At 37.5% G+C, this 24,625-nt stretch overlaps 1 protein-coding gene across 1 annotated transcript in view; it reads right to left on the reverse strand.

Annotated features, from left to right (window-relative positions):
* Positions 1-24,625, reverse strand: part of ERMP1 (endoplasmic reticulum metallopeptidase 1) — a 189,739-nt gene that overhangs the window by 151,956 nt on the left and 13,158 nt on the right. The window contains exons 4-5 of the mRNA XM_053702559.1: positions 10,682-10,787; positions 850-996 (exon numbers count right to left, since the gene is read on the reverse strand). Of these exons, the coding sequence (XP_053558534.1) occupies positions 850-996; positions 10,682-10,787 (253 nt within the window). The remainder of the gene's footprint in view (positions 1-849; positions 997-10,681; positions 10,788-24,625) is intronic.

Here is a 24,625-nt window from a genome sequence, read left to right on the forward strand (position 1 = left end):
GGGCGCACGGGCCCTCACAGAATATATGTGCAAATGCCGCTGAAAATCAGTACCATTTTAAACACAGCACTTGCTCAGAGAGCCTAAATTGCTTGTACCATCTGGCAATGACTCAATTTGTTATTTGCTGACATGATACAAACCCCACTGGCACTATGAGCAGCTGCAGTATTTAAAATGCTGGTGCAATGAGAATATCTAGCTATGCTTCACGTGCAGCAAAAAAAATTGTTAACAGTAAAACAGTGATACATTTTACTAGAAGCATTTTTGCCAATACATGTATATTACAAATATGTTCCTGTTCAAATGTGTAATTTATCTATGTGCATATAATTTGAACCGGAATATCCCTTTAATATAAAATACATTGTTTTGCCATTGTTATCAGCTAAAGCCAATCAGGAAAAGATATATAAAGCAGGATTAGCTTTGAGAAAGCAGCAGGATGGATTTTAAATTCTGAGAATGAGAAAATCCTCAATTTTCAGAGCTAAACTACGTGAATAGGGGGCAAATAAATAAATACATTATTGGGAAAAGTAATTATGCATAGCTAAGCATTTTATATAAAAATCTCAAGGTGTTTACTATTATTCTCCTACATCATGGCATAACCATCTCTGCTAGAATTGAGCTAAACTATAGACTATAGCTAAACAAACAGAAAACTACAGGCACCATTCTTAAATACCTGCTGGTATGAAAATAAATCACACTTTTTTTCTCTCTTTTTTTTGCAATAATGATGCAGATGTATATAGAAGTTGTTTCTTTTATTAGCTATCCTTCCAAATTAAATAGGAAAATACACAACTTAATATATAAAACTGCAAACTTTCGACAAACCTGGAATATTGCCAAAATCTCTATATATGCGAAAGTCTGTATCTGAAGGAATAATTCCACTTTGGAAAATTTCCTGGCCAACAACAGAAGCACACGGATGAACTGCAGCAGAAGCATAGGCCTGTACTAGCCAGGGATTTTCTGGGCCTGTTGTGAACAAAAACAGAACATGAGCGATATACAGAAATGTGAGGAAAAACACAAAGCAAACACTCATAAAGCATTAAGGACCAGATTATAAGTGGAGAACAAAATAATGCTTTAGCTAAAGCGATATTTGCGCTGCACTTTGCAATACCAGCGCACGCAAATGTGAGCTGGTATTACAGGTGAGGTGCAATGCGAATGCGACTTCACATTGCACAGAAGCATTGCACTCACAAGAGCGCGCTTCCATAGGCTCCAATGGGAGCCTCATTCTTATGCCATTCTCAACAAAGAGGATACGTCGCGCAGCGATGGGAAGCAAATGTAAATGTATATGTGTAAGCTTATATACATATATAGGTATGTGTTAATATGAGTATATACACATAAATATATATACTATATGTATATAAGCTTATATATTTACAGGGAGCACACAGTTCCCATAGATCGCAATGTAAAAGCACTTTTCAGCCGTTTTTTTTCTCTTTTTTTTCCAAACACCCCACACCTGACAACCTTAGCCCCTTACAACTGCCTTACGCAGTTACTTTATTAAAAAATAAAAATGATAATATTTTTATTTTTTTATAAAGATGAATACATTGAAATTTGGGAGCTATTGGGGCATATTTAGAAAATTAACCAATTTTCGGAGTGCTAATTGCTACCGCAAGCTCACGGCAGCAATAACCAGTCACTTCTAAAGATTAGTTATTCTTCACACGCCTGCAAACAGGCAAATTTACCCGTTTGCGGACGCGGAATAACATAGCGCTCCACTTGTAATCTAGCCCTAAATGCCTCATACTTTCAAACATATTTGCTTCCATATACATCAAACCATTCATATATGTCATGTTTATTCAAAAAGAACTGCAATAGAATACGTCTCATAATTCTTGTGAGTGGATGTGTATTGCACTTTTGCAAACATAGGGTTACATATGAATATCAAGCAAAAATTTATATATTTGTTGAAAAACATACAAATGCTTGTGTCTTTGCTTGTAAATGACATGAAAGTTAGGGTTTTGCCTTTTAATCTGACTTGCTTGGTAGGTGATTTGGCACAAATGAGCTGAGACAAATCCACTTGTTTTCTGAATAGCAATTAAAGACAATAAATCAGGCAAAGGCGTGAAAACTGCAGCCCATATTGTTCACCGAAACAAATTTACATAGCCGCCTTCCTTATTATGTAACTTGTTTCTGAACAGCAAGAGCCTATATTTAAAGTTGCTAAACTTGATTTTAATTAGAGCTACTAGTATATTTACATATCTTCTAACTAAAGCTGCAAAACAAAAACAAAAAACCCAACAAGCCCTGAAATATTTACAATCCTGGAATGATATCATCAAGTCAAGTGACAAGGGGGGGGCAATATAGTTTTATGGCACAAAGAAATGTATGTAAGTGAAGCCATGAGTCAACTCAACAAGTCTAAAGAAATACAACCACAGGGGATTATTCTCTGATCCCACCTATGATTTTCTGAAACTATACACTAAAATTATTCTGGAAGTCTTTAATTTGAAAATTATTAATGCACAAGAAAAATATTTCTTGTTTGTAGATTTCCCTAAAGTACACACCCTGTATTTTCTCCCCAAGGTAAATAGAGATTGAACTACTCTACCATCTTGCAACTTATCACTATGCGAAAAGTCTAGAAAACACATTGATAACAGACTTACGCTACCTTCCTATAACCGTGACACTATGGATGTGCTTAATAAATTAAATAACATGCACTTCGAATCCAGTACTATCCTTGTGTCTTGTGATGTGGAATCTCTAGCACTGACTTACAGTGGGGGGATGAGAGCGATTTCCTATAACAAGTTCAGAACATGTCTAGCCAGGATAAGGCGTTTATATTATATCTTTTAAAATGCACCATTTACAAATCAGATTACAATATGATTCACACTGATGTTTTTAGGAAAAGTACAGCTACAAACAGTTCACTGTTAGCTTCAAGTAATTATTCTCTTACTACATTGGGTTCTCAACTGGTTGTGCCGGAGCAGGGACTGCATTGCACAAGAAACCTCTTGTGCAATATTAAATTTTGCTGTGCGAGTGTAGGCGAACAGATTCGCTACTTGCAAACCTGTCCATCTGCATTGATAGTAAATCTCCCCATATACTTAAAGTGAATGTAAATTTGAATGAACATCAATGTCCTAAAAGACAGAAAAGGTGCCTCTCCTTCTGTGTTCTAGGACTTTGATGATCTAACGTTTGAGAGTGCAGCCGACCTAACACCGGACTATTATTTCTTTCACCTCCATTTGGGACTGGACTTTTAACTATTTAGTATTTTTCATATGTTTTGGTATCATATGATTTTTGTCACTAATATATATATATATATATATATATTTTTTTTTTATAGGTTATATATTATAGCGCACCTATTTTATCGCTTGAGTGATATCTTTTTAAATTTGAATAAATAAGTGACCAGTTTTTAAAACTACTTTTAAAAACAGATTTGATTTGGGAAAGCGTATGCGTGCTTTACTTATTTGTGAGCACATTTTAATTAAAGTGACAGTCAACACCAGAATTTTTTTGTTTTAAAAGATCGATAATCCCTTAATTACCAATTCCCCAGTTTTGCATAACCAACACAGTTATAATTATACACGTTTTACCTCTGTAATTACCTTGTATCAAAGCCTCAGCAGACTGCCCTCTTATTTCAGTTCTTTTAACAAACTTGCATTTTAGCCAATCAGAGCTGACTCAATGGTAAATTCACGTGCATGAGCTCAATGTTATCTATATGAAACACGTGAACTAATGCCCTCTAGTGGTGAAAAACTATCAAAATGCATTTAGATTAGAGGCGGCCTTCAAGATCTAAGAAATTAGCATATGAACCTCCTAGGTTTAGCTTTCAACTAAGAATACCAAAAGACCAAAGCAAAATTGGTGATAAAAGTAAATTGGAAAGTTGTTTAAAATTACATGCCCTATGTGATTCATTAAAGTTTTTTTGGGACTTGACTGTCCCTTTAACTAAGAAAACATGAAAATGTTTTTCTAAAACACACGCATGAGAAGAAAAAAAACACTTTGCACGGCCACTTCAGGACTCCTTAATTCCTTATTTTAAAAATAAAATTTTCTGTGTTAATATACAAGAAAACTTTGCTCTGGTATCAGTCTCAGACTGGCACGTTGTCAGCCAATCCCATAGCTCTACCTAAATACCGCATGCGGGCACACATATACAGGGCAGATGAGGTAAAGGTGCCTTTGGTATTCTCCAGCAAAGAGATGCACGTTTTGGTTTTTTTTGTTGTTTTTTATTTTTAAATAGTCGTATTCTTTTTAATTTAAAACCACTAATTTAAGAAAAAACTGCTACTATAGGAACGGATATCTCTTTGTTTAAATGTTCAAAATAATATTCAATAATATTTTATATGCATATCATTTATCTGCTTTTTTTTAATATTTAATAAATCACATTTCTCCCCAAACTAATATAATGTTCAACAGAGTTTCATTAATACAGCTACATGAATACTTTTCTAATGCATTCAAAAAAAAGGATGATTACACGCTTTTTGTTTACTAGAAAACAAACTTGTAAAGAATACCGCTTGTAGTAAAGGAAATACATGCAAGTAACACAGCTGTCTCTGGTTCCCTCATCTCTGATATTGAAACTGATTAATACACAAATGTAGGTAGATACTTGTTATGCAGGTAGATATTCTGCTATGGAATGACATTACAATTTTCATTTTGGTAGGCAAAATCATATGCAAGGCCTTCAAACACAATACAAAGTATGAATATTAAATAAGCCACACATCATTTTATAACTTGTACATTTACTACAGTGAATAATTGACTACTTATCTTACACAGCTTGCCTCACCTTTAGCATTAATATCTATAATTTATGTATGCGACAAACTCCAAAGTGCAACTGTAAAGATTAGCCTATGGCTTATATACAAAACAAAAACAAAAAACAAACACAAAATAGAGACTGCCCTTGTTAAATAAATTGGTAGGTGTACTTTCATGACTGATTAGAATGATGAATTAATGAACAATCCATCTGTTTCGAAGCATTGCTATCTAAATAAGCAGGCTCTCAATCCCTCAATTTTTATTATATGAATCTAAAGCCTTTACTGAATTTGTTATCTTAAAGGGACATTATACACTAGATTTTTCTTTGCATAAATGTTTTGTAGATTATCCATTTATATAGCCTATACAGTTTTTTTTTTTTAAAAATGTATAGGTTTTGCTTATTTTTAAATAGCATTGCCCTGGTTTTCAGATTCCTACCCAAGCCCCAAAGTTTTAAAGTATACTGATGTCTACCTACTCCAGCTTGCTCATGTTTGTGTAAAGAGTCGTTTCATATGCAGAGGAAGGGGGAGTGTCTTATTTTTTTGCTATACACCCACTTTACAGCTAGCCTTTTCAACAGAGTTAAACTTGGAGCTTCTAAGTAAGTTTTTCTAATGGTTTTAAACTGGATTTTTACATCTGTATCTGTGCATATTATTCTTTATAGTAGTGTCTATTACATATGAAAATTGGTGTATACTGTCCCTTTAACAAACCATAAGGAAAGAAAATAAATCTTCTCAGTTTCATCATTACAACTGAAAGAAACTGTGGTATTGCTGCCAATTGTAGTCTGATCTTCATTTATCACACTAGGGTCTGTATTATTAATGAAGCAGAAAAACTGCAAGCAATATGGAGCTGTAACACCATTGGAATGCAATATATTGTTCTTCAATACTACTTGCATTTTTGCAGTGCTATAACAAGAGGATGATTGATATTTATTGAGCAAGTGGTAATATGGTGCGCACTACTGTACTCATGTCAGGTAATAGATTTCTATAAGAGACCACACTAAAATGATTTATACAACAAAACAACGCAACAAGCAGCTCCAGAGCAAGTAAAAAATTATTGTTTATTGGTCAGAAGCAACAACATGTGCATGAGGATCACAAACAGAAAGCCTCTTGGGTTCCGGGTACTAATTCACTGTTTGTACTAAAATTATTTATGCAAGATAATGCAAAGCCGATCAAGGCTAGTGGAGGTTTTCATTTACTTCTATAGCTTTTTTAAGATGTATTTAATTTTATGACTTCCGACCCTGCACTACTGTGTAGTCCAATCAACACTGATATAATCAGCAACGATTTCTGCTTTAGACCAGCAGTGCTACTTCTACTGTGTGTTTAACCCCTTTGCTGGGTTAGCGAATTAGAGCATGCCATTTTCTTGATATTGCACTATCCATTGAAAGGATAGGGAGTACTATTTACAAACATTTTTTCCACTGAAATGCCTATATTTTTTTTATTTAAAAACGCAGGTATAGGTTGTGGATGTGTAGTTTGACGTCTACATGCTGGATTTAGTTTTCTAGGCTACAGCACCATGAAGATCAATATCTGGGTCTATAACTTCCACAATCCTCTGCTAGCAAATGCTGCTACTGAGCATGTCGTCATTTATATTATTAAATCTTTATATTTTAGTGACCAGTGCTTGTTTTTTTACCAAACACAAAAAGACACATACTAAGGCCGGTGAGGTAGCTCAGTTGGTAAATGCCCTGAGTACAAAAAAGACTGTTTAAAAAAGATCCAAGGTCACAGGTTCAAATCCCGGCAGAGCCGACTCAGCCCTTCATCCTTCCGGGGTCGATAAAATGAGTACCATTAAATTGGGTAATAATAACAACTATTACTATTCAGCTGCCGATTTGGTTAATTCCGAGAGCGAGAGCTGAAAAAGCGCTTTGAGTCCCACTGGGAGAAAGGCGCTATATAAATACTAGTTATTATAGACAATAAAATCTATCAGCAAGCCCAATTAAAGACTAGTGCAGCAATTTTTGACATAGGTTTTAGCTAATAATTTTCAGTGTTAAAGGAACATTAAACACCTCTTGCTATTGTGCTTGTTTCACACTCCCGATAGATAACAATTGGGGAGTTTTTATTTTAATTTTATTTTTTAAGTTCGATGCTTTTTAAATTTTCATTGGAATGGTTTTTTTTTTGTCCACTGAATATATAAAATATTGTATATTTGTAAGAAAAGTGTGCAGTTGAATTCCAGGTAATCAGCTCCTTCCTCAGACAAACAGCAAGTGAAAGAGTACAAGAATTTACAGGCTGGCTAGTATGGAAATACTCCACCAATGTGTGAAATCACCCAAATGGTTGCCTAGTAACTAAAGGTTACACCCATGGAACCAACATTTGCAAATAAGGGCAAAAAACAATCAAATCAAACTCAATCCCAACAGATCAAATATACAAAAGGAAAGTGAACAAAACGAAAGGCTGTTGAGATAATAAATATTTTGCATTGCATGTTTTATACCATGCAGGCAGACAATGCAAAAGCAAAAAAAAAAAAAAAAAAAAGGTATAGCAGACCAATTACAACTATGTAAGCAAATCATCACAAGACTCATCATGTAAAAAACAAAAAAACATATAGATTTGTTTTTTCTTACAACAATAGATAAGGAATAAAATTAATATATTTACTCCTTAAAAGGGACATTATATATTTTTTTGCATATAAAAACAGTTTTTAAATATACAGTATTTAACAAAAGTGAATACACCCCTCACATTTTTGTAAATATTCTATTATATATTTCATGTGACAACACTGAACGAATTACACTTTGCTACAATGTAAAGTAGTGAGTGTACAGCCTATATAACAGTGTAAATTTGCTGTCCCCTCAAAATAACTCAACACACAGCCATTATTGTCTAAATTGTTGGCAACAAAAGTGAGTACACCCCTAAGTGGGAATGTCCAAATTGGGACCAATTAGCCATTTTCCCTCCCCGGTGTCATGTGACTCGTTAGTGTTACAAGGTCTCAGGTGTGAATTTGTGATAAATTTGGTGTTGTTATCACTCTCACACTCCCTCATACTGGTCACTGGAAGTTCAACATGGCACCTCATGGCAAAGAACTCTCTGAGGATCTGAAAAAGATGGCCTAGGCATTAAGAAGATTGCCAAGACCCTAAAACTGAGCTGCAGCACAGTGGTCAAGACCATACAGCGATTTCACAGAACAGGTTCCACTCAGAACAGGCCTCGCCATGGTTGACCAAAGAAGTTGAGTGCACGTGCTCAGCATTATATCCAGAGGTTGTCTTTGGGAAATAGACATATGGGTGCTGCCAGCATTGCTGCAGAGGTTTAAGGGGTGGGGGGGTCAGCCTGTCAGTGCTCAGACAATACACCGCAATCAACAGTTCATTGAGGGAACCATGAATGCCAACATGTACTGTGACATACTGAAGCAGAGCATGATCCCCTCCCTTCAGAGACTGGGCCGCAGGGCAGTATTCCAACATGATAACGACCCCAAACACACCTCCAAGACGACCACTACCTTGCTAAAGAAGCTGAGGGTAAAGGTGATGGACTGGCCAAGCATGTCTCCAGACCTAAACCCTATTGAGCATCTGTGGGGCATCCTCAAACGGAAGGTGGGGGAGTGCAAGGTCTCTAACATCCACTAGCTCTGTAAAGTCGTCATGGAGGAGTGGAAGAGGACTCCAGTGCCAACCTGTGAAGCTCTGGTGAACTCCATGCCCAAGAGGGTTAATTAAGGCAGTGCTGGAAAATAATGGTGGCCACACAAAATATTGACACTTTGGGCCCAACTTGGACATTTCCACTTAGGGGTGTACTCACTTTTGTTGCCAATGGTTTAGACATTAATGGCTGTGTGTTGAGTTATTTTGAGGGGACAGTACATTTACACTGTTATATAGGCTGTACACTCACTACTTTACATTGTAGCAAAGTGTCATTTCTTCAGTGTTGTCACATGAAAAGATGTAATAAAATATTTACAAAAGTATGAGGGGTGTACTCACTTTTGTGAGATACTGTATATTGCAGTGTTTTACTTTCGATAAACATGTTCCTATGCTGAAAAATAGAACACAAATAAGACAAAAAAAATGTTTGCGTTTATGCTTGTGGGGCATGTCTGTCACTATCCACTAATAGTTGTGGGAGTTTTCGTCAACATCCAATGAGCTTCTATCCCACAAACCAGTTGTGCCTTCACTGTTAGATTAAATATAACAAAAAAGCAATTGCAAATAGTTCAATAATTAATATTTAAAACACTGATGCCCAATAAAGATATCATCTAACTCAGGGGGTTTTCAACCTGTCCTCAGGCCAACATAACAGGCCAGATTTGTTAGGGAAGTCTGAGGACAGGTTTGAAAACCCCTGATTTAACCCGATTATTATTTTCTTAAATTATTTTTTTCTTCTGTAACAGATACGATTTAAACCACAACTGGTCAAATCATGCCCTGACGGCCACATCTAGCCTTTAAATTTATTTCTGTTGCCCTCAGCACCACTCAGTAGAAATCAGACCTCAACAATTTGCTGCAGAAAAAAACTGTTCCACAAGGTAATTAAAGAGACATGGGGGCCGAATTATCAAGCACCGTATGGCCCCTAATGCATCCATTTCCGCACGAGCCTTTAGGCTCGCCGGAAACAGGAGTTAAGAAGCAGCGGTCTTAAGATACGGATACGATTAGGTTGACTGACACCTCCTGTTAGCGGTCGATTGGCCGCAAATGTGCAGGGGGCGGTATTGCACAAGCATTTCACGAGAAATGCTTGTGCAATGACACTTATCGATGTGCGGCAGACATGATCCGCTGTCCGCACAATAATAAATTGGCCCCATGGTACTCAAATGCTGAATCACTTGTAATTGATGCAGCCTATCTATAAAAAGCCGACTAGAAAATATCACATAAACATCTCTATGTAAAAAGAGATATTTTAACTAAAAAAAATCCTCAGTAGTCCATTTAAAGGGACAGTCTACACCAACATTTTTATTGTTTGAAAGATAGATAATCCCTTTATTACCCAATTCCCCAGTTTTGCATAACCAGCACAGTTATATAAATATACATTTTACCTCTGTGGTTACCTTGTATCTGAGCCTCTGCAGACTGACTCATATCAGTTCTTTTGACAGACATGCATTTTAGCCAATCAGTGTTGGCTCGTAAATAACTCCACAGGAGTGAGCACAGTTATTTACATGACACCCATGAACTAGAGGTATATAATTGTTAAAACCAAAAAAAACTATCAAAATGCACTGAGATAAGAGGCAGCCTTTAAAGGCTTAGAAATTAGTATGAGCCTACCTAGGTTTAGCATTCAACAAAGAATACAAACAGAACAAAGCAAATTTGATGATAGTAGAAAATTGGAAAGTTGTTTTAAATTCCATGTTCTATTTGAACCATGAAAGTTTAATTTTGACTAGACTGTTCATTTAAAGCACGTGAATTTGCACTAAACAGTGTAAATTAGAGTAGCTGGATGAATTACAGGTAACTTATTTCCTATTGAAGTTTAACAAAAAAATGTGACTAGAAATTATATTGTAATGCAGTCCCTGGCCACTCCTACTATTAGTAACCAGCCTCTATATTTAAAACAAACTATGCAATATAATGCATCATAGGCTTGTAGATCTTTACAGGAGTCTAAGATAAAATAAGCAGTAGCAGAACTTAACTGGGGGTATTTTCACACATACAGATGTGGAGTTACTGAATACCAGTTCAAATTCATACCCGTCTGAAACACCAACTCCTTCCCACCGACTCCTGCAGCCTCCAAGTTTATAAAAGCTCTAACCATCTTGGCCCAAGGATGCTGTGTAATGAATCCATGACTTCCCTAAATAACAAAAAAAATATATAACAATTTCTAATTAAATAAGCGGGTATTGTATACCCCATATCAGTTGTACTGCAAACAAAAAATGGTTATTTAAAATGTACTGCAGTGACAATATATACATCAACGATATAATCATGGGAGGATATACAGAGACCAGGTTTTTTGTTTTTTTATTTATTTAAAGAGGCTGCAAGTGTGATCAGTATCATTTAGTGATGGGATTGTGCAGATTGAGGTCCTTTTTTAAAGGGATAATAAGCAGTAAATACATGCTAGACATAATGATGTATTCAAAGCAAACTGCCTTAGAGTAATATGTAGATGCATTTTACAATTATATTAGTTGTTTAAAGATTGAAAATATAAGTGTAAAAGGTTTAGTTTCTATAAAAGTACTATAATATACAGTAATGTGTGTCACCATGTTTGAACTAGTTTTCTATTTATCTCTGTTTGTGCAAACAATGCTGTGCGGAAACCCTTCTAAATAACCCTAGGTCCCACACAGCCTTGTTTATTCCCTATGTTCTATATGTCCCTAAAAGTACTCAGCAGGAAAGATAGAGAAGGGGAAACTTAAAGGGACACTGAAGCCAAAATTATTTTTTTCCGTGATTCAGATAGAGCATACAATTTTAAGCAACTTTCTAATTTACTCCAATTATACATTTTTCTTTGTTCTCTTGCTTTTTTTTTTTTATTTGAAAAAGAAGGCATCTAAGCTATTTTTTTGGTTCAGGACCATGGAAAGCACTAGTTTATTGGTGGATGAATTTATCCACCAATCAGCAAGAACAACCCAGGATGTTCACCAAAAATGGGCCGGCATCTAAACTTACATTCTTGCATTTCAAATAAAGATACCAAGAGAATGAAGACAATTTGATAATAGGAGTACATTAGAAAGTTGCTTAAAATTGCATGCTCTATCTGAATCCCAAAAGAAAAAAATTGGGTTCAGTGTCCCTTTAAGTTATAACATGGTGGTGTCCATTACTTTACAGAAATTCAGTGGTATATAGAAAACCAACAATTTTCAGAGTTAGATTATAGGAAACGGAGACAAAATAAATAATGAAAGTATAAAGCAAACATAATTAAACATTTTATATTACATTACAATTTCATAATGTTTACTTTCCATTTAGTCATAGCAGATTACATATTTCAGAGATATAGTTCTCTTTTTTTGTCCCCCAGTGATTAATTTCTGACTGTTCAACCAACTGCAATAACTGTAGAGTTGAGCAATATATTGGTATAGACTTGAATGGCAAGGTTTCTAGACCCCACTGTGAAAGAAATATATTAATTACATAACACACCACTTCTGCAATCAGTGTCTTTTACTCGTAGGAATGTATACACCACTTGACCTCTCACAATGGGAAAATTATGGTGTACCAAAAAATGGTGTGTGTGTGTAATATATATATATATATAAAATAGTTTTGTCAATCTCCTGTTACTGTACCAAGAGCCCATTTAACTCATGACCAGACACAGATACAAAAAAGCAGCAACCATTAACAAGAAAGACCATATGAACGTAACTGTATTGACCTCAACACTCATCAGATCATACATCACAAAATACATTTTACAAAATGAAAAGTTTTTGTAGTTGGATCAAAGATATTCTAAACACTGCAATAGAGCAGGGAAGCTGCCAACTACAGCCTTGATGGGGAAATACAGGGAAACCAGTAAATATGTTGCAAACATAAAAATGCAGGTATAAATCATATAAATTCTACAAATAGTGAAAACAGGGCGGGTGTTACCATTAAGGCGAGCAAGGTGGTTGCTCAAGAGAGCAACAGCAAGGGGGCCTTAAAAGATATAATATTCCTTAAAGGAACAGTAAACACCTTGAGATTTGTATATAAATGAAACAACTTTGCAATGTTTCATTACTTATTTAGATCAGTATCATGTCGTTGTGCTCTAAAAATGAAGTAATTTATAATTCTCAAAACATGGAATGCACCCTGCTGACATCTCAAGGCTAACTCTGCCACATACCTATCCTTAAGTGTATTTATCAGATAAAAACTGCAAAACAATGCACTTTGTACTAACCTTGTTGTCTGTGGACTAAAGCCCAAAAGTAGCTACTACAATTAAAGGGACAGTACACTGTAAAATAGTTTTTCCATAAATGTATTTTAAATAACTTGTTATACCAACTGCAGAGTATAAAATATTTGAGAAATTGCATTTTCGGGTTTATTTGTGTATCTGAAGTAGCTGGTTTTGTGCTTTGAAACCACAGCCTATTACAATGGGTTGAGCTTCAGGTAATATCAGATCTCATTATGTTATCACTTTATGTACACAGACTTGCTTCCTTATCTTATATTTGTCTGGAACACCAAAGCTCAATACATAGAGAGAACAATGGAAAATTATCATTTTATTACTTAACTATCATGCCCCCCACTGAGGGTGTAATCTCTTCTGCTGGCTGTGTTTACTTAGGCTTGTCAATAGCGTATACACCAGTATCAAAACTTTCAGTATAGGTTAGGAAACCACAAGCTAAATCAGCCATTTCAAATGCTGAAATATGAGTAAAGGAGCTACTTGCAACCAATTTAATACACTCTAGCAGGTAAAAAGGATCATTGGGAATAATTTAATGGGGAGAAAGTTTTTGGGTGAACTGTCCCTTTAAGTAAAATGGTGGGTGGGTGGTTGGGTTTGGCTATTGAAAAATAATTGCAGTAAAAAAGGATGTTAAATTGTTTTTTTAAAATGTTACAGCTAATATGTTATTCTATAGCAACACAACATAAATGCCTTTTAACTACAATGTGTTTAATGTCCTTTTTTAGGTTATTTTGCTTATAATGTTTCATCTGAAGTTTGTATGCAGAATTTGTGCAGCACTGTTAAAATTTTCCAGTTTTTACAAAACCATGTAATTAATAACTGCTGTGGAAGAGATGTTATCACTACATTATTCCACAGTCTCCAAGTCATTTGTTATTCACTAAAGAACAGAGAAGTGCATGCGCTGTAGTGAATTGGCTCCTTAAAAAAGCATAGGGACTAATGATACGGGTGACATAATAGAAGATTGGTGGAAAGGCTTACAATGACTCTACCCCAGTGTGCAAACAACTCCCTCTGCCCATATGACTGCATGAGTGGAGGGATGATTCATTTGTTACATTAGGCAAGTGGCAAGTTGGTCAATAACCAGAAAGAGTAAGATACAGCTCGGCAAGTCTTTGCTCCGATCCTGATGAGAAACATGGCATGACTCCAGTAAGTCACCTGAGAGGATCAAGGAGGTGCATTGTAAAAGGCTATTTACAATTATCAGTCAGTCCTGTAACCTTTTACCTGACTTAACTGGAATACAACTCTTTGGAAGACTGGCTCTTATTCCCGGGCGTTATGTGATATACTGTTCTATTTCTTGCAAACATATTGTGAGATACGGAACAAACATTCACCATTTTACATTTGCAACCCGATTATTTTTCAGTCACAAATAAAAAAAAAAAATTTCAGTCACAAAGAAAATTAGGGGTCATAAGTCAATATATGTTTACATGTGATTGGTAGCAGATAGAGAACATGGTACATTTTGTTCAAATATTTGATACACCTGCCTTTTTTAAATGTAAAGAGAAAATGTTCAAGGAAGGGTTACATTTAAGTACTGTGCATTTTGGACTCTCAGAACAATCACAACTACTTTTTCTCTTCAAGCCTTTTCTATAATATCACTATCTTCAAGCCTTTTTCTATACTATGGAGCTCCAGATGTGTCACACAAGATTGTGAGCACGATTTAGTAAATTGTGCACAGAATTTAGGAGATTTTCGGCGACACAGATTTCTGGTCGGAAGGGGCAGGGAGCGCCGGCTCCCAGACATCGCCGGGCCCATGGGCGTTATCACGCTATTCCACTTTAAGCACACAGAAAGTTAACAAGCTACGACAGAAAGGAGGGATTTGAATTGCTCTTATTGAAAGAGGGAAACTTGGTTTGCAGGATAAGAAAACATTTGATTACTTATGACAGAAATCAGATGGGTTTATATTTTATTCCATATCGCATTCTCTCATTCTAACCCATTTATACAGTTTTATTAAATTCCTGTAGACTTATATCTAATGTGTTTTTATTTATCACATCTATCAGTGCATTTTAAGCAACAGCAGCAGCTTTGGTTAATTCACTTTAAGTAAACAAAGGGGAGGGAGGCTGTGGCTATGGCAGAGGTGGGGTTTGCTGCTGAATGGTCGGATCATGTGAGAGGGGAATGAAGACTGTAGTAAGAGGATGCTAGACTGTAGTAAGAGGATGCTAGACTTTCTCCTCCTCTGATGAATAAGAGCAGGGGACGAGTACAGTGGGAACGCATGGGAATGGCATTCCTGCACTATGTTTGCAGGGGGAAATATGTTCTCTGTGGAAAAATAGTCCCTCACTAACCAGAGAAGAAAACAACTGCAGTGAAGAAAAGTAAAATATTTATTAAAATAACTTACCGAAAAGTTTTACTGCTAGCTGTGTGGGTAATATATGGGTTAACTAATGTTAGCAGGGAGGTGGACCCAGAGTGGAGTTGCAGAGTGTGTGTCTTTTAAGCAGCAAGTGCCATAAAAAATTAGGTCCTCGGGAAAAATATTGCCTGCGTCTGAGATGCCGTTTCCTGTGAAATTGGACATTTTCAGGGTCCAGTTCAGCAAGAATAAAGCGGACATCGGGGGACAAGAGAATAAGGTTTGAGAAAGTGTTTCCTGTGGGAGGAGCGTGAAGGTGGAGGTGCACGCTCAAGCTCACCTGTGTGGAGCAGCGTGGAGCAGTAACAGCTCTAAAACTCCCAAGCCACAGAGCCTCATTGCGGGGGTGTAATATTACAGGCCTTGCCGGAGGAAGAAAGATGGCTATAGGAAACTCTTCGAGCCCTAAAAGGCTGATTGGGAGCAGCTAATCATTGTACCTACAAGTTGCCATCTTTTTTTCCAAAGACTTTGAAAAAGACTCTAAGTGCTAGACCTGCAGTGGAAGCGCTTGAAAGTCTAGGAGGGTCTAGAATATAGAGTTACCCACACACCGCGGAGAGACGCTACCTAGCTGGGGAGGTGAAGCACTTAAGTCAGCCCAAAGTCAGCAGGGGCGGCATAATCCCCCGGCAAAGCTAGAAGGAGCGGGAGCTCAGGAGAAGGAGTTGGAGCCAAGGTAATTACACACCTACCTGTAAGTTGGAAGTGGCCGGTGGACTCAGAGGAACAGCTGCCTGAATACCGCTCTCCCCCCCCCTCCGTAAGCCGGCGAGTAGCTCTGACGTCAGAGTGCGACGCCAGGAGCTGGTTAGCGCGGAGGTGTCGGGTGGTTCTGTAGGGTGGCCAAGAGCGTCAGGATCCAGAGGAGAACGCTCTGAGAGAAGCGGCCACCGGAGAACAGACACGACGTGCCGTGAAGTCGAGGGGGGGGGGTAAGTACAATGGTTACCCTACCTTGGGGGAAAGTTTAAAGCAGTGTCCAATCTGAATGGTAAAGGCAGTACCGGCGGAGCTAGAACGGACCTGGGTGTGTTTTATGCCAATAAGTAACTGGAAAAGGAGCATAGCTGGGAGCTGGACTTTTCTTCTCCCTGTTTGTATATACATAACTTTGAGTGGCCACAGTCTTTAGAAAGAGTCACTTTTAACAGCAGGAGGATGGATACTTCTGTTTTCTCTCTTTTTTACAATCCAGTGAAAATATATTAAGGGGATAAACTGGAAAATATTGCCAACAGTAACTGTGCTTGACAATACGAGGGTCCTGAGTATAATAAGAACTGCACCAAGTAAAGAGGACATTATATGAGGCAACTGACTGTTGTTATTCTTTGCTAGCCTTTAACTGCAAGAAAAATTTGAAATATTTAGCTGTCTGTGCATTTGCTAGCAAAAATCTTAAAAGCTTTTATGAATCATTGGTAAAAATCAAGATGTTATAGACAGCAGGTTGTATACATTATACTACAGGTTACAATAATCTTATTAGACCAGTCAGGTTTCTGCTGCTGTTGTTAAACCTACACATTGTACCTGATAAGTAAGAACAATATAGGGTGCACTATCTATAAATTTAGAGTGTACACAGTGCAAACAGAAAATAGGATAGTGGATGAAGGAAATCTTATATGTGCTGTATTGTGTGTTGCAGACCGTGTCTGAGGCTACAGGCCCTCATAGAGTTTGATATGTGGGGAAGGTTATATGAGTAGTCAAATCAGCAGACTTTAAATTAAGCTGGGAAGAGTGTCCTTGAAAAAGGGTGTGCGATTTATTAAGCCCTTATAGCAGGGGATATCCCCACAAGTTATACCCGAATTTTATAGTGGGTCATCTGTTGTCTAATTCATAGAAAATACTTGACAAACTCAGGCCTAGATTTGGAGTTCGGCGGTAGCCGTCAAAACCAGCGTTAGAGGCTCCTAACGCTGGTTTTGGCCGCCCGCTGGTATTTGGAGTCAGTGATTAAAGGGTCTAACGCTCACTTTTCAGCCGCGACTTTTCCATACCGCAGATCCCCCTACGCCATTTGCGTAGCCTATCTTTTCAATGGGATCTTTCTAACGCTGGTATTTAGAGTCGTTTCCGAAGTGAGCGTTAGAGCTCTAACGACAAAATTCCAGCCGCCTGAAAATAGCAGGAGTTAAGAGCTTTCTGGCTAACGCCGGTTTATAAAGCTCTTAACTACTGTACCCTAAAGTACACTAACACCCATAAACTACCTATGTACCCCTAAACCGAGGTCCCCCCACATCGCCGCCACTCGATTTAAATTTTTAACCCCTAATCTGCCGACCGCCACCTACGTTATACTTATGTACCCCTAATCTGCTGCCCCTAACCCCGCCGACCCCTATATTATATTTCTTAACCCCTAACTTGCCCCCCACAACGTCGCCGCAAGCTACTTAAAATAATTAACCCCTAATCTTCCGACCGCAAATCGCCGCCACCTACGTTATCCCTATGTACCCCTAATCTGCTACCCTTAACATCGCCGACCCCTATATTATATTTATTAACCCCTAATCTGCCCCCCTCAACGTCGCCGACACCTGCCTACACTTATTAACCCCTAATCTGCCGAGCGGACCTGAGCGCTACTATAATAAAGTTATGAACCCCTAACCCGCCTCACTAACCCTATCATAAATAGTATTAACCCCTAATCTGCCCTCCCTAACATCGCCGACACCTAACTTCAATTATTAACCCCTAATCTGCCGACCGGAGCTCACCGCTATTCTAATAAATGTATTAACCCCTAAAGCTAAGTCTAACCCTAACACTAACACCCCCCTAAGTTAAATATAATTTTTATCTAACGAAATAAATTAACTCTTATTAAATAAATGATTCCTATTTAAAGCTAAATACTTACCTGTAAAATAAATCCTAATATAGCTACAATATAAATTATAATTATATTATAGCTATTTTAGGATTAATATTTATTTTACAGGTAACTTTGTAATTATTTTAACCAGGTACAATAGCTATTAAATAGTTAAGAACTATTTAATAGTTACCTAGTTAAAATAATAACAAAATTACCTGTAAAATAAGTCCTAACCTAAGATATAATTAAACCTAACACTACACTATCAATAAAATAATTAAATAAAATACCTACAATTACCTACAATTAACCTAACACTACACTATCAATAAATTAATTAAATACAATTCCTACAAATAAATACAATTAAATAAACTAGCTAAAGTACAAAAAATAAAAAAGATCTAAGTTACAGAAAATAAAAAAATATTTACAAACATAATAAAAATATTACAACAATTTTAAACTAATTACACCTACTCTAAGCCCCCTAATAAAATAACAAAGCCCCCCAAAATAAAAAATTCCCTACCCTATTCTAAATTAAAAAAGTTACAAGCTCTTTTACCTTACCGGCCCTGAACAGGGCCCTTTGCGGGGCATGCCCCAAGAATTTCAGCTCTTTTGCCTGTAAAAGAATAAATACAATACCCCCCCCCCCAACATTACAACCCACCACCCACATACCCCTAATCTAACCCAAACCCCCCTTAATTAAACCTAACACTAAGCCCCTGAAGATCTTCCTACCTTGTCTTCACCATACCAGGTTCACCGATCCGTCCTGAAGAGCTCCTCCGATGTCCTGATCCAAGCCCAAGCGGGGGCTGAAGAGGTCCATGATCCGGTCAAAGTCTTCATCCAAGCGGGGCAGAAGAGGATCTTCCATCCGATTGAAGTCATCATCCAGGCGGCATCTTCGATCTTCTTCCATCCGGAGCGAAGCGGCAGGATCCTGAAGACATCCAGCGCGGAACATCCATCCGGACCGACGAATGACTGTTCCTTTAAGGGACGTCATCCAAGATGGCGTCCCTCGAATTCCGATTGGCTGATAGGATTCTATCAGCCAATCGGAATTAAGGTAGGAATTTTCTGATTGGCTGATGGAATCAGCCAATCAGAATCAAGTTCAATCCGATAGGCTGATCCAATCAGCCAATCAGATTGAGCTCGCATTCTATTGGCTGATCGGAACAGCCAATAGAATGCGAGCTCAATCTGATTGGCTGATTGGATCGGCCAATCGGATTGAACTAGATTCTGATTGGCTGATTCCATCAGCCAATCAGAAAATTCCTACCTTAATTCCGATTGGCTGATAGAATCCTATCAGCCAATCGGAATTCGAGGGACGCCATCTTGGATGACGTCCCTTAAAGGAACAGTCATTCGTCGTTCAGTCGTCGGTCCGGATGGATGTTCCGCGCTGGATGTCTTCAGGATCCTGCCGCTTCGCTCCGGATGGAAGAAGATCGAAGATGCCGCTTGGAGAAGATGTTTGCCGGTCCGGATGTCCTCTTCTTGCCGGATAGGAGGAAGACTTTGGAGCCTCTTCTGGACCGGATTATGGATCGCCAACCCCCGCTTGGGTTGGATGAAGATCTTGGAGCCAGGACGGATCGGTGATACCTGGATGGTGAAGACAAGGTAGGAAGATCTTCAGGGGCTTAGTGTTAGGTTTATTTAAGGGGGTTTGGGTTAGATTAGGGGTATGTGGGTGGTGGGTTGTAATGTTGGGGGGGGGGTATGGTATGTTTTTTTTTACAGGCAAAAGAGCTGAAATTCTTGGGGCATGCCCCGCAAAGGGCCCTGTTCAGGGCTGGTAAGGTAAAAGAGCTTGTAACTTTTTTAATTTAGAATAGGGTAGGGAATTTTTTATTTTGGGGGGCTTTGTTATTTTATTAGGGGGCTTAGAGTAGGTGTAATTAGTTTAAAATTGTTGTAATATTTTTCTTATGTTTGTAAATATTTTTTTATTTTCTGTAACTTAGTTCTTTTTTATTTTTTGTACTTTAGCTAGTTTATTTAATTGTATTTATTTGTAGGAATTGTGTTTAATTAATTTATTGATAGTGTAGGGTTAGGTTAATTGTAGGTAATTGTAGGTAGTTTATTTAATTATTTTATTGATAGGGTAGTGTTAGGTTTAATTATAACTTAGGTTAGGATTTATTTTACAGGTAAATTTGTTATTATTTTAACTAGGTAACTATTAAATAGTTCTTAACTATTTAATAGCTATTGTACCTGGTTAAAATAAATACAAAGTTGCCTGTAAAATAAATATTAATCCTAAAATAGCTATAATATAATTATAATTTATATTGTAGCTATATTAGGGTTTATTTTACAGGTAAGTATTTAGCTTTAAATAGAAATAAGTTATTTAATAAGAGTTAATTTATTTCGTTAGATAAATATTATATTTAACTTAGGGGGGTGTTAGTGTTAGGGTTAGACTTAGCTTTAGGGGTTAATCCATTTATTAGAATAGCGGTGAGCTCCGATCGGAAGATTAGGGGTTAATAATTGAAGTTAGGTGTCGGCGATGTTAGGGAGGGCAGATTAGGGGTTAATACTATTTATGATAGGGTTAGTGAGGCGGATTAGGGGTTAATAACTTTATTATAGTAGCGCTCAGGTCCGCTCGGCAGATTAGGGGTTAATAAGTGTAGGCAGGTGTCGGCGACGTTGTGGGGGGCAGGTTAGGGGTTAATAAATATAAGATAGGGGTCGGCGGTGTTAGGGGTAGCAGATTAGGGGTACATAGGGATAACGTAGGTGGCGGCGGTTTACGGAGCGGCAGATTAGGGGTTTAAAAAAATATGCAGGGGTCAGCGATAGCGGGGGCGGCAGATTAGGGGTTAATAAGTGTAAGGCTAGGGGTGTTTAGACTCGGGGTACATGTTAGAGTGTTAGGTGCAGACGTAGGAAGTGTTTCCCCATAGGAAACAATGGGGCTGCGTTAGGAGCTGAACGCTGCTTTTTTGCAGGTGTTAGGTTTTTTTTCAGCTCAAACAGCCCCATTGTTTCCTATGGGAGAATCGTGCACGAGCACGTTTTTGAGGCCGGCCGCGTCCGTAAGCAACTCTGGTATCGAGAGTTGTATTTGCGGTAAAAATGCTCTACGCTCCTTTTTTGGAGCCTAACGCAGCATTTGTTTGAACTCTCGATACCAGAGTTAATTTTATGGTGCGGCCAGAAAAAAGCCCGCGGAGCGTTAGCAGCCCTTTTACCGCCGAACTCCAAATCTAGGCCTCAGTTTGCATAAGCTAAATCTCTCTTTGTATGTTGTGTTAAAGGGGCGACAGAATTGCTAAATGTTCACACTCTGATGTTATTCATGTAACTGTGTTAATCTGTAAAAGGTGGTCTGATTTGTTATATCTTTATAGTTCTTGCAAAAGGTATCTTGGACACTTAAGTGGTATACTGTGTTCAAATTGTGAAAGGGCTTATAGTCAACTAAATCTGTGCTTTTCCTTATAAGATTATTTCTGATTAACTAAACTTTAGAATAGTCTGCATATATAAAGTTGAACACAAAGATAGGCTGCAGACCAGAGAGGGTCTATAGCTGAGATCAAACATGTAAATATTTGACTAGAACAGAATCTGCTTATTTTTGTATCAGAAAGAGGGTTGCTGAACCTGTAAACTTTTACAAATATACGTTTAGGGGTTAAACAGAAAAGTTTGGATTTACGTAATAAATGGAGAAATATATCACAAATTCCAAAAATAAATCTCCAGCCATGCCTATAAGGAGGGATACAAAACAAAAACCCTCACAGGAAAATTCACAAGAAGTATCTATTAGAAGCCCAGATTTGAATCTGGAAAAACAACTTACTACGAATCAGTTGGCAGAATTAATTCTACCACAATTTGAAATAATAAAGGGTGAGATTTCAGAGCTTTCAAACGAAATAAAACAATTCTCAAATAGACTAATGGAGGTAGAAGCTAGAATTTCGAATATAGAAGACAGGCATTTTAAACAGGAAGTCGTTCTGGACACGCACTCAGATGAGATTAAGGTATTAAAAGCTAAAATTGAGGATCTAGAAGATAGGTCCAGGAGGAATAATGTGCGCGTGATAGGGTTACCAGAGTCAAGAGAATTTGAAGACCTCTTATTATTTAGCACTCAGACATTACCAAAACTATTAGGCTTACAAGGAGCGGAGGGAGGGCTTCAGGTGGAGAGAGCACATAGGGTAGGCATGGTGAGACAGTCAAAAGATGGCAGTATGCGACCAAGAATGGTCATGATAAAGTATCTAAACTTCCAAGACAAAGTTAAAATCATGCAAAAATATAGACAGGCCCAGACACTCACTATAGATACCAAGCAGATCCTGCTATTCCAGGATTATTCAATAGAGACTTCGTCAAAGAGGCGTGCGATGGCACCATTCTGCTCAGGTTTAATCAAGGCAGGGTTGAAGGCAACCATGAAATACCCGGCGAAAATCACGGTACTGGGCATGGATGGTGTCATCGCATTAAATACAATTGAGGATGCAAAAGAGTTCTGCAGAGATAATAATATAGAGGTTTAAGTAGTTTTTAAGAAAAAGGCAATCTTAGGTTTTGGAGACTAGAATGGTGGCTTGGTTAGAAATAAGGGGAAAGGGGGGAGAGGGATATTTGTGTATTGCCCCTTTTTTTTTTCTTTTCTTTCTCTTTTCTCTTTTTTCTGTCACAAAATGTATAGATATAGTATAAATGAGTAATTCACTAAATTTAATTTCTTGGAATGTAGGGGGAATAACATCTCCCAGTAAGCGCAAGAATGTTCTCAAGCAAGCTAAAAAACACCATCCAGACATCATATTACTACAAGAATTACATCTTAAAAAGGCAGAGATAGGAAAATTGAAAACAAACTGGATAGCTTAAATAATCGCCACACCTTGAGAAAAACGCAAAAAAGGGGTAGCAATTATGCTGGGTAGGGATCTATCATATACTATAATTAAGCAGGAATTAGACCCAGGTGGGAGATACATAGTATTACAACTGAAAATAGATGAGAAGATTTGGACGTTATGTAACTTATATGCCCCGAATAACTGGGACTTTAAGTTCTGGGAGAATTTGACAAAGGTTTTATCCCCATATATTGGGCAGAATTTGATTGTAGCAGGAGATTTTAACAGCACATTGTGTCCCGACCTAGATAGGCACAAAATCCGGCGGAGAGCGGCTAATAACAGGGAAGCCAAATATCTGCAGAGTTTTGCACGTGTATTGAAATTACATGATGCCTGGCGTATCCAGCATCCAGACACTCGGGAATTCACATGCGAATCGGGCGCCCATAAAAAATTTTCCCAAATTGATATGTTTCTAGTAGACGAATATATTATGAGAAATCATATTGAATCACAGATTTCGGAGATAATATTATCTGATCACGCGATTATTGGTATAAGGATTGTGTGGAGTACTCTCCCCAAAAAAATTGCAACTATTTTTCGTTTTCCTCAATATATGTATAGAAATGTACAATTTGCAAACTGGTTACAGCAAAAATGGAGAGAATACTCCACACAGAATATGGATTATACAAATAAGGTTGAGGTGTTTTGGGAAGCAGGTAAAGCGGTCATGCGGGGGGAAGTAAAAGCTTACATGATTAAAAGAAATAAGAAAAATAAAGCGAGAGAAACGCAGCTATCAAACCAACTTAGAAATAAATATGCGAAATATCTTAGAATTCCCAATAAAGATAATTGGGACATATACAAAGCAGCTAGAGTGGAAAGGGAATGCTTCTTGAAAAAGATCGGGGCATATGAAGAGATGAAAAACAGGGCTACATTTCAGGGTAGTCAGGGTATATCGGCTAAACATCTGGCCAGGTTGGTCAAATTTAGGAAAAAATCAAATCCTTTCAATCAGGTCTGAAGGGAAATTCTTTAGCAATAAAGACAAAATTGGTAGGATATTTTTTGAGTATTATAGTAATCTCTATGCAAGGGAAGAGGTGAATGAGAAGCAAAAAGAGCAATTCTGGTTGGGGTTGGATATCCCCCAAATTTCGCAAGAAGCGTTACAACTAATTAATGCCCCTATCACTGAAATGGAAATACTAGATATCATAAAAAAGTCTAAACTTGGCAAAGCTCCAGGGCCGGACGGCCTACCGGCAGAGTTTTATAAAATCATGGCGGCAGAAATAGCGGGTACCTTAACCAAATTATTCAATCAATACTATCTCCAGAAAGATATGAAGTCAACCTATTTTTCTTACTCAGTAGTTACTCTAATCCACAAGAAAGCGAATGATCCAACTAATATAGCGTCATACCGTCCGATTTAGCTTCTTAATCAAGATTATAAGATTTTAATGTCTCTTATTGCGGAAAGATTGAAAAAATCTATCACAGATATTATCCATCCTGATCAGGCAGGTTTCATTCCAGGGAGAAACGCAGTCAGAAATATGCGTAGAGT

This window comes from Bombina bombina, chromosome 2 (genome assembly GCF_027579735.1).
Source record: "Bombina bombina isolate aBomBom1 chromosome 2, aBomBom1.pri, whole genome shotgun sequence".
NCBI classification, from domain to species: Eukaryota; Metazoa; Chordata; class Amphibia; order Anura; family Bombinatoridae; genus Bombina; species Bombina bombina.